Source organism: Xyrauchen texanus, chromosome 23 (assembly GCF_025860055.1).
Source record: "Xyrauchen texanus isolate HMW12.3.18 chromosome 23, RBS_HiC_50CHRs, whole genome shotgun sequence".
In the NCBI taxonomy this organism is placed as follows: Eukaryota; Metazoa; Chordata; class Actinopteri; order Cypriniformes; family Catostomidae; genus Xyrauchen; species Xyrauchen texanus.
In genome coordinates, this window is record NC_068298.1 from 37,141,267 (window position 1) to 37,158,248 (window position 16,982).

At 36.0% G+C, this 16,982-nt stretch overlaps 1 protein-coding gene across 1 annotated transcript in view; it reads left to right on the forward strand.

Moving 5' to 3' along the window:
- Positions 1 to 16,982, forward strand: part of LOC127617121 (pro-neuregulin-2, membrane-bound isoform-like) — a 126,681-nt gene that overhangs the window by 59,260 nt on the left and 50,439 nt on the right. The window contains exon 3 of the mRNA XM_052089024.1: positions 2,546 to 2,664. Within this exon, the coding sequence (XP_051944984.1) occupies positions 2,546 to 2,664 (119 nt within the window). The remainder of the gene's footprint in view (positions 1 to 2,545; positions 2,665 to 16,982) is intronic.

Genomic DNA, 16,982 nt, shown 5'->3' on the forward strand with positions numbered 1-16,982 from the left:
GTTGTGGCCGGACCATTTCCGGCTCCTCAGAAAAATCCTGAATGAACTCCCGTATTTGCGCCGCTTAAATACCCGTATGTCCGGGGGTGGGACATGCAAATACTGGTTGCCAACACTCATTGGCCTTTTTTTATAGTTCAGAGGTGAATATCGGCGCTCAAGAGAGACCCCTAGTGTCGCTTCTCTGACACAACGTCTCGTTCCCTCCATCGGGGAACGGAGGTTACATACGTAACCTAGAAGTTTTTGTAGTGTACATTTCATCTAGAAACTTCCACCTACACGATCCTGGGATTGAATCTCACCAGGAACCAGGTTCTGATGAGCCACTTCATGAAAAGGCCATCAATGAATTGTGTGTAACTTCGCTTGACTTTCTTCAGTGTTTCCCTTGCCGATGGGACCGTGGGTTACTGGTGTTTCTGAGGCAGAGTGAGTGGGCCTGAACATGCATTAGTTATCTTCAGTGGCATCCGTAGGTGGAGAAAGGAATAAAAAAACATATGACTAAGTTTACAGTATGCACTCTAGAGTCTACATAATCTAGTCTTCCATGAGAGTTGTATAATCATGCAATCTTCTTGGTGGTGTGCTCTGAAATGGGAATAAAGATCGAATTTAAAGTTGCTGAGCTGTGCATATCACTGTAACATTGCATCAATGTCATTTAGCCATTTGAAACAAAAATCAATAGTGTACAAGTAGCTGTATATACAACCCATATGTATCCATGCATTTCCTGTCTGTTTTTGTCTTCTGCATTCAATATACAGTGGCCACAGAGAAACATACATACTTTCATGGAAGCGCATGAGAATTCAGGGCATTTTGTAACATGGCGGTCCGCTTCTGTTCTCCGAGAAAAAGTGCTGAGCTGCATTTTTCTGCAGAAAGCAGCTCACTCTAACAGGATTGCCTTTTCACTGGTCCCTTGTGTAATTTTTCAAATGTGCGTGTGCTGAAACTGCAAATCCACACACAGGCACACACACGCATCCGTAGGCACACTTACACAGATAGCTGACAGGGTGGACAGGGATATTTTGATAATGATGGAGGTAAAGTAAGGACAGTCCAGCGGTGCACAGGACTGCCATTTTTTTCTATGTTTTGCTCCAGATTGAGCTCTTTCAAGAGCTTCACTCTTCTAATGAGCTGTTCACATACTGACCTAAGGAGAGGGACTAAGAGACAATCTGAATATCAGACTGATTCCAAAAGAGACCCCATGTCCTAGCCCTACCCTACCTCTACCCTTCCCTAAAGCCAACCTTTCCTATCCTAACCTAATCTAACTTAAATGACCCTAACCCTTACCCTTAACTTTCTGTAAACCTACCCCAAACCTACCCTTTCCCCACCCTTACCCTAAACCAACCCTTACCCCACCCTAACCCTAAGCCTAACTTAAAGGAATAATTCACCTAACAATGAACATTTGCTGATAATTTACTCACCCTCAGGCCATCCAAGATGTATCTGAGTTTCTTTCTTCATCAAAACAGCATTTACGATTTTTAACAGTTACGCGCTTCCTGCCTCCTCCTCCTCAATGTGTGTGACCTTACCAACGAGCTTATGTCATCCCTCTATGAGCGTGCTTCACAGAGATGTACGGAAGCGAACATTTGTAGTTAAAAAGTATATAAGTTTAGTTTTTTATTAAAATAATCAGTCGTTTGGGTTCAGTACATTCACTTGCATTGTTTAATGGAGGAGGCCTGAAATGTAAACCTAAAAATCTTAAATTCTGTTTTGATAAAGAAAGAAACTCAGATACATCTTGGATGGCCTGAGGGTGAGTAAATTATCAGCAAATGTTCATTGTTAGGTGAATTATTCCTTTAAGGTAGGGTAGGCTTAGGGTTAGGGTGAGTGAACTATTCCTTTAATCCTTCCCTAACCTTACCTAACCTAACATTTCCAAATGCAACCTAACTTAACCTAACCCTACCCTAAAATTAGAATGGAAATTATAGGTTGAGCTGAATGTTGTTCAAGCCCATAACCGCAGCCTATCTCTAGTCTTAAATCTGACTGGTTTATGGGAATGTTATTCCAGTATCAACAGGTATGTTGTTCCAGAAACATGTCCTTCTTAAAAACATCACATTTAAGCTGAGGAGTGTCATTTCTGCGGCACTAGCATCACCAAACAGAATTGCAAAAATAATCTGCTTTCAAACAAATTCCAGAACACAAGAAATACATTTAACATGGCAAAAATGACAAACATCAGCTCTACACGAGATGCAAGAACACCTGCACGCGTATGATGAAAAAGCCAGTTTACCGTATTTTAGCAAGGAAAATGTAAAGAATTTTACCAGTACTTTTTCTCTACCTCGTTTGATTTGTTTTTCTCACCTCTAGAGCATCTGTCTATTCTCTGTTTTTTTCTCTGTTCTCTCTTTCTCTTTTTACAGTATATAATTTTTACCCTGGCCCTGACCTGTTCGACTTATCGTCTGTCTCTCTTCATATTTCAATCTTCATATAAACTTACTTCTCTCTCGCTCTCTTTCTCTTTGTCACATCTGTGCAGGAAAAACTCAAAGCTTCACATCAGCAGAGTGAGACTGGAGGACTCTGGGAACTACACCTGTGTGGTAGAAAACTCACTGGGCAGAGAGAACACCACCAGCTACGTCAACGTCCAAAGCAGTAATAGCACCATCATTATTTCCCTCTTGCTTACCTCTTAGCTACAGGAGACCAGCAATTATATTACTCAGCATTCGGCAGGTGTCTCTGCATATGCAGTTTGCACATAGATGTGCTTTGTAAGATAACTGTTGAAGCAGATGGGGCCTGTCTATATGTTATTCTTATGGCTGTTTTTGATCATTCAGATGTCCTTTTATTCTGCTTTGGTCAAACTACACTAGAATTGTACCTTTTTTTTAAGAAAACACGAGAGATTCTTGCCTTTTAGCATGTTGCTGTTGTAAACTAAGTTTTTCACAATTCCTGACTTTTAATCATAGAAAACATTCCCTATTTTAGGTCAGTTAGGATCACTACTTTATTTTAAGAATGTGAAATGTCAGAATAATAGTAGAGAGAATTATTTATTTCAGTTTTTATTTCTTTCATCACATTCCCAGTGGGTCACAAGTTCACATACACTTTGTTAGTATTTGGTAGCATTGCCTTTAAATTGTTTAACTTGGGTCAAATGTTTTGGGTAGACTTCCACAAGCTTCTCACAATAAGTTGCTGGAATTTTGGCCCATTCCTCCAGACAGAACTGGTGTAACTGAGTCAGGATTGTAGGCCTCCTAGCTCGCACACACTTTTTCAGTTCTGCCCACAAATGTACTATTGTATTGATGTCAGTGCTTTGTGATGGCCACTCCAATACCTTGACTTTGTTGTTCTTAAGCCATTTTGCCACAACTTTCGAGGTATGCTTGTTGTCCATTTGGAAGACTCATTTGCGACCGAGCTTTAACTTCCTAACTGATGTCTTGAGATGTTGCTTCAATATATCCATTTAATTTTCCTTCCTCATGATGCCATCTATTTTGTGAAGTGCACCAGTCCCTCCTGCAGCAAAGCACCCCCACAACATGATGCTGCCACCACCATGCTTCACGGTTGGGATGATGTTCTTCAACTTGCAAGCCTCACCCTTTTTCCTACAAACATAACAATGGACATCTTTGTCCCCATGTGCACTTGCAAACTGTAGCCTGGCTTTTTATGGCAGTTTTGGAGCAGTGGCTTCTTCTTTGCTGAGCAGCCTTTCAGGTTATGTTGATATATAACTCGTTTTACTGTGGATATAGATACTTGTCTACCTTTTTCTACAAGGTCCTTTGCTGTTGTTCTGGGATTGATTTGCACTTTTCGTACCAAACTACATTCATCTCTAGGAGACTATATGTTTATACTTGCATACAATTGTTTGTACAGATGAATGTGGTACCTTCAGGCATTTGGAAATTGCTCCCAAGGATGAACCAGACTTGTGGAGGTCCACAATTTTTTTTCTGAGGTCTTGGCTAATTTCTTTTGATTTTCCCAGTATGTCAAGCAAAAAGGCACTGAGTTAAACTACATCCACAGGTACACCTCCAATCCGCATGTCCAACTCCCCCAAACCCCATCCCCCATTGATTTGATTTATCTTTCTGTCTGTAGTAGAAACGGTGCCAAGCACACTTACACAATTAAGTTTAATGCTTAGTTTAAGTTGGTTGCTTAGTTTGCAAAAGTTATTGTAACATAGGTTGAACTGTGTTCATTGGGTGTGTGTATGGTTGTGCTGGTGTGGAGATATTTGGTGGATTATGCAAGTTTGCATGCTAGTGTGAAGTCCACACCTCTCTTCTCTGCTGTTTTACTTAAGGATCTCCACACCTGCTTCAGTCCCTGGAGTATATCACATCAGCCCGAGGCATTTGGTGTTTGTGTGTGTGTATGCGTGTGCGTGTGTATGACTAATGTGAACTCTATCTAGCTCATCTTAAGTGCAGTAATGGTTGAGTGGTTTGTGAAATAGGGGGTCTTTGTCCTCTAGCTTTCCACCAAACCCATCCATTATCTGATGTGTCAGCAGAGTGTCATGGAGAGAGAGAACGAATAAATGAATGAATGAACAAATAAGTGAATGAATCAATCAATGAAATGTGTAAGGGAATGAATGTATCGACAAACAAATTAGTGTCAATTAATAAACTAAAGTATGAATTAGTGAGTGAGTGAGTGAATGAGGGTATGAATAAATAAATAAACTAATTGAAAGAGTGAATGGATAAACAATTAAACAAACAGATAAATGCATTAGTGAATTAATTATTTATGTGAGTGAGTGAATGAATAAATGAATTACTGAGTGAATTAATTAATGAATACATGAATGAATGAGTGAGTGAGTGAGTGAGTGAGTGAGTGAGTGAATGAATGAATGTAGTGACGTGAGTGAAGAAATGAACAATCAAACAAATTGTGTGAGTGAATGAATTATTGAAATGAGTGAATGAAATTAACAACTGATTGAATAAATTAATAGAAAAAATGTGTGAGTGAGTGTAGTGAAGGATTGAATTAATGAATTAGTGAGTAACTGAAGTAATAAATAAACAAGTGAACAATTGAGTGCATGAATAAATTACTGAATGAATAAATTGAGTGAAGGAGCAAATTAATGTACAAACAAACAAATTAAGGCATGAGTGAAGGGGGATTAATGTAAATGAATTAACAAGTGAGTAAAAATAATTAATACAATTAGTGAGTGAATGAATGGGTGCAGTGAAGTAGTACATGAATGAATGAGTGAGTAACATGAATTAATAAACACATTTACGATTGTATGAATGAATGAATTAATCAATCACTCAATCAATAAATTAAGTGTAGGAGTAAATTAATAAACAAACAAATGAATGCATGAGCAAATTAATGATTGAAGTGGCTGAATTAATTAGCAAGTGGGTGATTAAGTAAATGGATGAATACATGATATATTAAGGCTTGAATAAATAATTGTAGTGAATGAGTGACTGAGTGAGCTAGTGACTAAGGGAATAAAATAAATAAACAAGTTGATGGTTAAGTCAATGAATGAATCAATCAATGAATGAAGGAAAGGAGTGAGTGAGTGAATGAATGAATGAACAAACACTTTAAAACATGAGTGAGTGAATGAATGATTGAAGTGAATAAATTAATGAATTAAATAAGAAAAAAACTGAGTGAAAGAATGAGCTATTGAGCTAATGAATGAATCAATGAACAAATTAGTAAGTGAAAGAATGATTGTAGTGAAGGAGTGAGTGAGGGACTCATAAGCGAGATAAATAAACGAGTTAACAATTAAGTGATTGATTGATTGAGTGAATGAACCAATGAATGAATGAAGTTAAGGAGTGAATGTATAATCAAATGAATACATGTGTGAATAAATTATTGAAATGAATGAATGAATGAATTAGCAAGTGAGTTAAAAAATTAGTGATCAAATGAAATCATGATGAATCATGAATAATTAATTATCAAATTAGTGAGTTATTTAGTGAAGGAACAGTGAATTAATAAATGGTGTCTGAGGGCATGAATAATTAAGTTAACAATTTAGTGAGTGAATGAATTAATAATTCAATGAATGAATTAAGTGTAAGAGTGAATGAATGATTGAAGTAAATGAAAGAGTGGATGGATGAATAAATGAGCAAACGAGTGAGTGAAAGATTGAGGGTTTGTATGAGTGAATGAATGAATGAATGGAAAATGTAGTGGGTGAGTGAATGAATGAATAAAATAATGATTAAGTGAGTGGCAGGAGCTACACGTCTGAAAATTCAGATTGCTGTAGGATGTGTGTTTGTCACAGTGTGTGTGGGTGTGTGTGCATGTGTGTGTGTGTGCTTCTCTGCTCTGTGTGGTAATTGGGGTGTTTAATAATCTGAGATCTATTATAAGTTAACTGTGAAAGCTAAAATGGTCATTTTAGGATACGTGTATGTGTGTGTTTCTTTGTGTGCGTGTTTCTTTGTGTGTGTGTGTGTGTGTGTGTGTGTAGAGAGAGAGAGAGAGAGAGAGGTAGTTTTTATCTGCTTGTGTTGTATGCATTTCTGTTTTTGTGTCAATAAGAAAATTCTGTGTGTGTGTGTGTGTGTGTGTGTGTGTGTGGCTGCAGATGATTCCCTTTGCTTAATAAAGATAAATTGTGTCATTTTGGCAGATTCTGCACTCCAGGAACCAACACCATTTTAGTCTATAAGTGCAAAGATATCAACTATAAATAACAGTACACACACAACTAGGGAGAGAGAGAGAGAGAGAGAGAGAGAGAGAGAGAGAGTTGCTCTAGTGGCCATATGGAGGGTCACCAGGGTAATGCTCTGCAGTATTTGAGAATAAAGAGAAAAGTTGTGTGCGTGTGTATGTGTGTGTGTGTGTGTGGGTGGGCAGGTTTAAGTGGTTTTCGAGGACTTTTTTTATGTTACAAACTGGTAATTACAAAGATAATATGCTATAAATGTGATTTATGAGGATATTTTTAGTGTCCCCATCATTCAAATCACTTAAAAAACATACTAATATATTTTATTTATTTTTTTTTATTTAAAAATGCAGAATGTTTATGGTGAGGGGTAGGTTTAGGGGTAGAGTTAGGGTTTGGGTTAGGGGATATAATCTTTAGTTTGTATGGTATAAAATTATGTTCATGGAGACTATTCATAATAATAGGTGCAGCAACGTGTGTGTGTGTGTGTGTGTGTGTGTGCGTGTGTGTGTGTGTGTGTGTGTGTGTTAAAGAGAGATTCTTATAAAAGGCAATAATGGCATTGACTAAACACAATGTCCTTGAAGACGGGTCATTAAGAAGGAGAGTGTGTGTGTTTACGTTTTTGTCTATATGTTTGTGTGACGTGAAGCCAGCTGGTCACTGAATTCTTCAGCTGCATACCAAAAGTCTTCAAAATTGACCCTGTTTACATCCTTAAAGGAACAGCCATAATTTTAAATTCTGTTATGTTGTTCCAAACCCGTATGACTTTCTTTCTTCAGTGGAACACATATGGAAAGGTTTGGGCAAAATATTTAAGCTCCTATAAGAACAAATAAGCATCATAAAAGCAGTCCATACGACTTGTGTGCTATATTCCAAATATTGTGAACAGGGGCGATTCTAGGATTTCAATCTTGACACTATTAGATATGCACATTTAATGTATTCCACTCTTTAGCATAGATAATGTTTTGTTTTTTTGTTTTTTACTGTGTTTACATCATTCAAGATAGCTGGCTAATATTCATTTAGAATTTTGTCATTTTCTATAATTAACACACTTATAACTTTATTAAAAACTGAAACTGTTTAAAGAACCATTCAAATACTCATTTTTTAATTTGACATCTATTCCGTTTATATATATATATATATATATATATATATATATATATATATATATATATATATATATATATATATATATTATAGAAAATCTAACATAACAGTATACTGTAGATTCTAATTATTCCAAGCAGCACAAAAATTATTCAGAAAAGAGATTGTAATTTCAATAGAATAACCCAGGTACAATAAAGGTATTTTGTATGTATGTAAATATATATATAGACAGATATGGAAATATATAGATATAAGATTTGTTCAGATAACTATTTTTGTAAATCATAATTTTACTCCAGCAGGTGGCAACAAATTAATGTTTTTTATGTATTTTATCTCATTAAACTATTGATAATAAAGCACAGAGATGTCTAATTATACTTTATTAAAATGACTGTGTCTTTAAGAGACTTTAGCAGTGTTTAAATATAGCAGCGTTTTCCCTGCAAGTGACAACAAAGTATATCATTTTGTGAACTGCTGTGCATGACCATCAAGGAATAAAAAAAAGACAACATGTCCTAAAAGTAATTACAGGTTTTAATTACGTCCTGATGTCATTGTAATGTCATTAGTCACTTTTACTCTTAATAAATTCAGCCCCTTTCTCTCCTTGTTAAACAAGATTACCGAACTAAACGAGCAGCATACTCTGTCAGTAGGTCATAATGATGCTGATCCTCGCTCATCATGAATTGAATGAGGAAAGAGGGCTTATTCGTTTAGTGGGTCAACCCAATGATATGCTCCTTAACAGCCCACACTCCAATGCTATTGGCTGTCACTGTAGTCAGTTATTACAGGCAAGAAAAGCCACCAAAACACCTCGTGATTCAAACAAGTGCAGCATTGCGGCTGCAGCTGTTCAAAACACTTCTGCAAAGTCACAGATTTTTAGGGGTGCTGAGATTCATTTTAGGGGGGCTGAAGCCCTGCTAAAAAGGGTGTAGTAACACCGATGCTTTTGAAGTCACATGAAAGCTTTGCTTGAGGAACAGACCGTTAATTTAGTTGTTATTCACTTAAAATTGCCCTCTGAATCTCAAAAGCCAGTGTACAGTATCAACGAATATGGAAATTACAAAGGACTTCTTTTATGGTGCTTTTTTGCCATTTTCGGAGCTTGACAGCCCCTTGTCAATACATGCTTTCATTGTACAGGGAAAATAAATATGTACATTCTTCAACACGTCTTCATTTGTGAACCACAGAAGAAAGTCAAACAGGTGTGGAATGGCATCAGGGTGCATAAATGATGATAGAATTAAATTTTGGGTGGTAAATGATTCCTTTCTCACTAGTTTTATTGGGCACAATTCATCAGAGAGTGAGAGTAAAAAAAAAATAGTGTTAGTGGACTGCCACGATATGTACAAAGAGCCACGTAAATGTAGTTATAGTGATTCTGTGAGACCAGGTGGGTATAAACAAAGGCACGTGGACACACTCATGTTAAACTGAATATTCTGGATCCACAGAGTTCTGTTTGAAATAAAGAGGATAAGAAACTGTAGAATGAGTCTCCATCAACTGCTAGCACTGATACCTGCAACCTAATGAGTCTGACGCAAACAGACATAAAACACAATCCCGCACACACAGCTCTGCATCCACTGCCTGTCAATCTCTGACTGTATACAGTAGACTATTACATGTATAGTCATGCTTCCGTCTATTTGTTAAAAATAAATTGTTAATATTTTGCAGTATGCAACATTAATTGTTTTAAGCAGTATGCTTCATTGTTGTCACATGACCTCACTACTTTGCTTGTTTAATTCAGCGATCCATTTATCATCTCAGATGTAAATATGTTATTGTAACTGTCTTGACCCAAGGATATTGCTTCACTGGTCACACTGGAAATTAAAGGTCATGTCAGGAGCATATATTAACACACAAAATGTGCACTGGTTGTTTATTGCATCTTTAAACATGTAAACAGGTAGAAAAACCAAACACTGTTTGCAGCATACACAACTGTTTACTACAAATATAGTAGGTTGTATGGCTATGTTTGGAGTGTTAATATTCACTGAATTCACGAGAATACTTTTGTAAACTTTTGTCAGTCAACATCATTCACCGCTACATCCACAGAGGCAAGTTAAGTCTTTACTACGTAAAGGAGAAGCCATACATCAACACTGTCCAGAAGCGCCGCTGACTTCTCTGGTGTCAGTCTCATCTGAGATGGAGAGAAGTAAAGTGGAACCATGTTTTTTGGTCAGACGAGTCCACATTTCAAATATTTTTTTTAAAAACACAGCCGTCATGTTCTCTGGGCCAAAGAGGAAAAGGACCATCCAAGCTGTTATCAGCATCAGGTCCAAAAGCCAGTGTCTGTCATGGTATGGGGGTGTGTCTGTGCCCATGGCATGGGTAGCTCACACATCTGTGAGGGCACCATTAATGCAGACAGATATGTACACATCTTTTCCAGGGACGTCCCTGCATTTTCCAGTAGGACAACACCAAACCACATACTGCCCGAATTACAAGGGCATAGCTGAGTAAGCAGAGAGTGCAGATGCTAGACTGGTGTTCCTGCAATCTTGACTTGTCTCGATTGTGTGGTGCATTATAAAGCTTACAATGTGGCAAACAAACTTGTGTCTTCAGTGCCCAAACACTTAATAAGTGAAATTAAAAGAAATGGTGATGTTACACAGTGGTAAACACTTGACTGCCTCCACTTTTTGGGGGTGTGTTGCAATCATCTAATTAGAAATGAGTGAATATATTAAAAAATTATAAATCACAAGGTCATCATATACAACACATGTATGGAGGTAAATTAAGGACAACAGACCAAATTTTACCAAATATTCATAAAAATGTATAAACAATTTACAATTGTTTATAGATGAATCAAACATGTTAAAGATGAATGCGTTTAATATGTAAGACTATACAACAAAAGAAAACTGTCCAAAAATCTGATTGGAAATGAGTGAAAATATATATATATATATATATATATATATATATATATATATATATATATATATATATATATATATATATATATATATAAGCGTTGTTGTTGCTTTCAATATAGCACAGGTATGGAGGTAAATTGATGACAAAAGCGAATTTCCATCCAAATTTTAACCACTGAAATTTTAGAGGCAAATTTGCTAAGCGAAAGATAATGGACCGAATATTAACTGTTGAATAATAAAGATAGAATTTTTTTATTTTTGAATTTCAATGATGACATTTTGTGTGAAAAGTTTTCAGTTGAAATATTCACAGCCTAAATATACAACCATATGAAATTTCATCCCCAAATCATCGTTAATGCAATGTGTATATTTCAATTAGTGCAATTCAGTGTGCTTTTTTTGTTTCAAAGATATTTGCCATTAATTTACTTCCATACACAGTGTGAATAAATGTTTTTTTTTTTTTACATTTTCCATACTGTCCCAGCTTTTTCGGAATTTGGGTTGTGCTTAATGTTTTTTCTTTTTAAATTAGATATCTTATTTTTGTAATGCACTTTTTTACATTTTTACACAAAACTGCGTTTTAAAAATAAAATTGACTTGGCAAAAATAGTAAAATAGTAGGCATTATTGTTTCAAACTGCAGAATGCTGTGTTGTTTTCCCGTGACCTCATCATAATGCATGTGTGTGTTGTCCAATTGTTTTGCATTTTCAATTCACTTTTGTACAAAATTGTCTTTGTTTTTGGCTGTGCAATCAAATGTGTTGAAATAGAAATGTTACTAATCACGGCTGATAATATTTCTGCTTCATTTATCACATTGTAGAGAGATGGTCAAGTGAAGTCCATTGCATTAAGGAATACAGTTGTGTACTACATATTTTGCTAAATGTATTTGGTCATCTGAGTACATTAGTGTTAATTACCACATGTATAAATGTCCTTTAAATTTTGTCAATATTTCATCCATTTTTAAATGGCATATAAAACATTTATATATTAAAATTCAATAATATTTTAGTTGACAATAATGTGCAAAATGACACAAACTTGTATCAAACTGTAACAGACCAAACTTTAGCCAAATATTCAAATATTCAGAAAATTTTAAATCTACTTAAACACGAATCAAACATGTTAAAGATGAATATGTTTAATATGACACAAATAAAAATACAGATTATACAAAAAAGAAATCTGTCCTAAAAACCTGAGCTCCTGAAATAATTGTATACACTAAAATACTGAATATAAAGCGGGTTAAGGGAAAGGAGGAGGCGAGAACCAGCGTGGCAATATAAATAGTATTTTTAATAATAAACTGAAAGGAAAACACACAAACATAAACACAGAGCAGCTCCACGTCATTCTCTCTCTCTCGTAATCACAAGTTATGCATTCTGATTAGCGCGGAACAAAGTTCAAGTTCACCTGTTCATTCACTTCATTCTCTGTGCAGATGTAAGTTGTAATATTACATTTATGTTGTGGATATTGTTGATTAATCTCACATGTGTTTGAGTGAGGTTATTAACCCTTTAGTAAAGTTCATTGTACAGGCATCCAGCTCTTGCAGAACAAGCAGTGAAATACACTAAGTACTGTGACTGGATTATTTGATTGATTCATTTTTCTAGATTCTTTCTTTCCGTATTTTCATCAGCATTATACTTAATTGACCTTTTGATAATCATCATGATGCATCTTTTTCATTGACAAAATAAGATTAAAAAAACATCGTTAACAAACATTTTCATCAGTAATTCCGCTGGTGAGATTAACACGAGCACATGCATACTTAAAATTCACATACTATGCAAAGTATATACTCTGCATACTACTTCCTTTCTAAAAATAAATACCCATTGTTTAAATGCCTCTCTTTAATTCTCTTTCCCGTCACTTGTTCTCCTTCCTGACAATCTCTCTCCTTCAACCATCCATTCCTCCTTCCATTCACTCCACTTGTTATTACCCTTCACATGCATTTCTGCAGTGTGTGCATGTGTGTGCTTGTGTGTGTGCAGATTACTCTTGCTGTGGACATGTCTTTGAATGTTCCCTGAATAGTGACTGCCTGTTAGTGGTTCAATGTCATTGATCGCTACCTGCTTGAGTGGATTGGATGCCCCGTACGGGCCCCTGTGTGACTTACGGCCTTCCCCGCGACCCCCCTCCCTCTATGGAGTGTGAATCATGTTCTCCCGCCTGTCCACATCCATCCTTTGGCTCCAATACAAGGCTAATGGAGCTAATATCCTGCCGTACCAGGATGGACTGCGGGATGCAAGGAAATATGTGCAGTGTTTAAAAGCTTTGCTCCAGATCTATTTAAAGCTGAGAACAGATGCACTGCCAGCGAAGCACCTGATCAACATTATTGTCTTTCAGTCATGATTGCATAAACTCACTATCTCCCTCCTGGGAAGACATATGCTGATATGGTCCGTACACACACACTCACACACATTTCAGAAAAGCGAAACTATCGGCCATCCCCAAGTACTGTACACACCTTAGATATTGAATAATGTAGTAGAACTAAAGAGGTATAAAACGTGGGGACCAAAAATGGGCAGAGGAAGAGCCCATACATTGCCTCTAATTGGTCAAGCACGATTTAAATAATAACTAGTCTTGTTTGCTAAGGCAAACGTCACTATTACTTAAGAGTGGACTATATATTAGTTAAATCGGTAGAAATGTGTCAGCCGGTAGAAGATTTAGTGTCTCGTTTCTAACACGGTTTTGAAAATGCAGCTGCATGGTTGGGAACAATGTTGGGTAAGTTACTCAAATAAAGTAATCTGCTAAAAATTACTAATTACTTCTCTAAAAAAATGTAACATGATTACTTTAATAATTACTTTAAAAAGTAATCTCATTGCTAATGAATTACCATGCACTCATTTGGGGTGCCCAACGACATGTTCGAGGTAGAATTATTATAAAGGTTTTCTAAGGCGCACGCATCAGACGAATACTTTTAAAACATCTCACCCTGGATGCGTAACAAGTGTATTTAGGAAGCTGTGTCAATTGAAACAGTTTAAAATTTAGAAAAATATGTCTCGTGACCAGTGCATTCAGAGTTGCACTCCGTCCAGCTGTGTTTGAACACAAGAACACGTACTTATCTTGAGCTGTCTGCTGTCAGTTTGGTTAAACATGAATGTGTTACTTCAAACTTAAATTTCTCTGATGGTACTGTCGGAAAATTCTTTGCATCATTTTTTAACATGTTATTTTTTATATAATTCATCTCACTGAATGAATGCGTTAAATTGACAGCCCTAATTATAATCATTATATTTTTATAAATCATTAGTACAGTAACTTTTGCATTATTTTTGCATTGAAAGTTGCCTTTTTCCTCACGGTCTTAGATAAGAGTGCTCTCTCTGTCTCATGCACACACACACACACACAATCAGGTTGGGAGGGTTACTTTTGAAATGTATTCCACTACAGATTACAGAATACATGCTGTAAAATGTAATTTGTAACGTATTCTGTTAGATTACTCAAGGTCAGTAACATAATCTAAATACTTTGGATTACTTCTTCAGCACTGGTAGATTTTTTTCACTTGATTTGACTATAAAAACTCAAAATACACATGTTAAAAATACATTCTCTGAAAAACTTAAATATCTTATGCAGTGTTGCTTCTAAAACAAGATCAATCAAATTAATCTTGTTTTAAGGATTTTTTTTTATATTTTTACAGGAAAACAATACAAAAATTATTGTCAAGAATATGATTTTTACCCTAATATTAAAGATCTTACTAGAAAGAAGAAATTATGATCTAACATTAATTTTCTTGATAAAAAATGTGATCGTGTCTGTAACATGCGCATGTAAAATGAGTAGAAATAGCATTTTAGCTTAGCGTAAAGCTAACAATTTACACAAGGTTTATTTCTATTTCTTCTGCTTCAAACATACTTCAAACTTACTTCAGACGTACTTCTCTGTCTGCTTGTATGAATGTAACACATCATAAGAAAGTGTTTCACCGCTGTTCAAATGCACTTGGATCACATCATTTATATGTATAAATGTTTTCCATCTGAAAGGACTAAATATTAAAATAAATAAATGACAATGAAATGCAAAGTAATCTCTTCAGTAATCAAAATACTTTTTGAACATAACTTTATTCTAAATTACCAATGATTTAAATTGTAACTGTAGTGGAATACAGTTACTTATATTTTGTATTTTTAATATGTAATCCCATTACATGTATTCCGTTACTCCCCAACCCTGACTTTGGATTATATTTTTATAAGTGTTTTATTCAGTTTTCCTAGAATGTGCATATTGACCCAAAAATGTCAAGAATATTATAATATAATTTATATATATATATATCCCACCCCTACTATTACTATTGCTCATATTTTGGGTAGGAATTTGAACAAACTTCTATTCATTCCATATTCATAAAAATCTAATTTAATTTTCTAAGCAATTGGAGTTATGATCAACAGACCAAAAAATCCCAAAGACTCTCCCAAGGAGCTAAATCTTGGGACCAGAACAACAGAGAGACTTGAGATCGGGCTCTGTTGTCTTGAATCAGTTAACAAACACCTAGCAAACATCCCAGAACACTTTAACAACTGCATAAAATGCTATGGCCATAGCAGTGACTTTTCCATGAGAAAAGTTCCCTGTTTTAACTCATAAAGAGTATATGTATGTGTATCTTTAATTCAGTAGCTTAGTTTCCATCCCCTAAAAATATACTTACTTGTGGTGGAAGATGTGTGCATAAACTATGTGGAAACACATTTACTGAATAGATTCCTGTAAAGCATATAAAGGAATATATATTCATATTAAAAAAGTTGTGTGACTTTGCTGTGTGAACACAGAATTTGCTTGGAGAATATCATTAGTGTCATCTCAAATGTTACTCTGGTTTTGAAATGCCGGATGTAAAGCCTGTCATCATGATTGGTTACTATTACCTCCCAGCACTGTCTGAAAACGTTTTAGCTCCCAGACCCTAGCAAAGATTACGTTTGTCAGAGCGTTTTGTCTGTGCGCTCTAAACCGCAAGTAATTTATTACATTTAATAAAAGAGCCAGTGGCTTTAACTTCCATTTTCATGTTATTTCGCAATTTCCCAAGAGGTTCACACAGGAAGGAAAGGCTGCTTTATTCTCAAATCATTTTTGTGATATTTAGATTTATCACGTAAATTGTATTCGTAACTTTGATGGAAACATGACTAATGACAATTAAAGTTTCTCAGTGTCATTAAAATGATGTCAATTGTTTGTCTAAATGCTGCTGAAACAGCATATAGATGGCATTGATGTGTCATTTGTTACTTATCTCAATGCTGGACCAATTGTAGTTATTTTCTGTATAGGGAGTTTATTTATAAACTCAGCAAAAAAAGAAACGTCCTCTAAATTTCAGCTGCTTTTATTTTCAGCAAACTTAACATGTGTACATATTTGTATGAACATAAAAAGATTCAACAACTAAGACATAAACTGAACAAGTTTCACAGACATGTGACTAACAGAAATAGAATAATGTGTCCTTAAAGAAAGGGGGGTATCTGGGGGTAAAGTAACAGTCAGTATCTGGTGTGGCCACCAGCTGCATTAAGTACTGCAGTGCATCTCCTCCTCGTGGACTGCACCAGATTTGACAGTTCTTGCTGTGAAGTGTTACCCCAATCTTCCACCAAGGCACTTGCAAGTTCCAGGACATTTCTGGGGGGAATGGCCCTAGCCCTCACCCTCCGATCCAACAGGTCCCAGATGTGCTCAATGGGATTGAGATCCGGACTCTTTGCTGGCCATGGCAGAACACTGACATTCCTGTCTTGCAGGAAATCATGCACAGAAAGAGCAGTATGACTGGTGGCATTGTCATGCTGGAGGGTCATGTTAGGATGAGCCTGCAGGAAGGGTACCACATGAGGGAGAAGGATGTCTTCCCTGTAACGCACAGCATTGAGATTGCCTGCAATGACAACAAGCTCAGTCCGATGATGCTGTGACACACCGCCCCAGACCATGATGGACCCTCCACCTCCAAATCGATCCCTTTCAAGAGTACAGGCCTTGGTGTAACACTTATTCCTTTAAATGAATAGATTTTACAAGTATACTTTACAGTATCTAATACGACT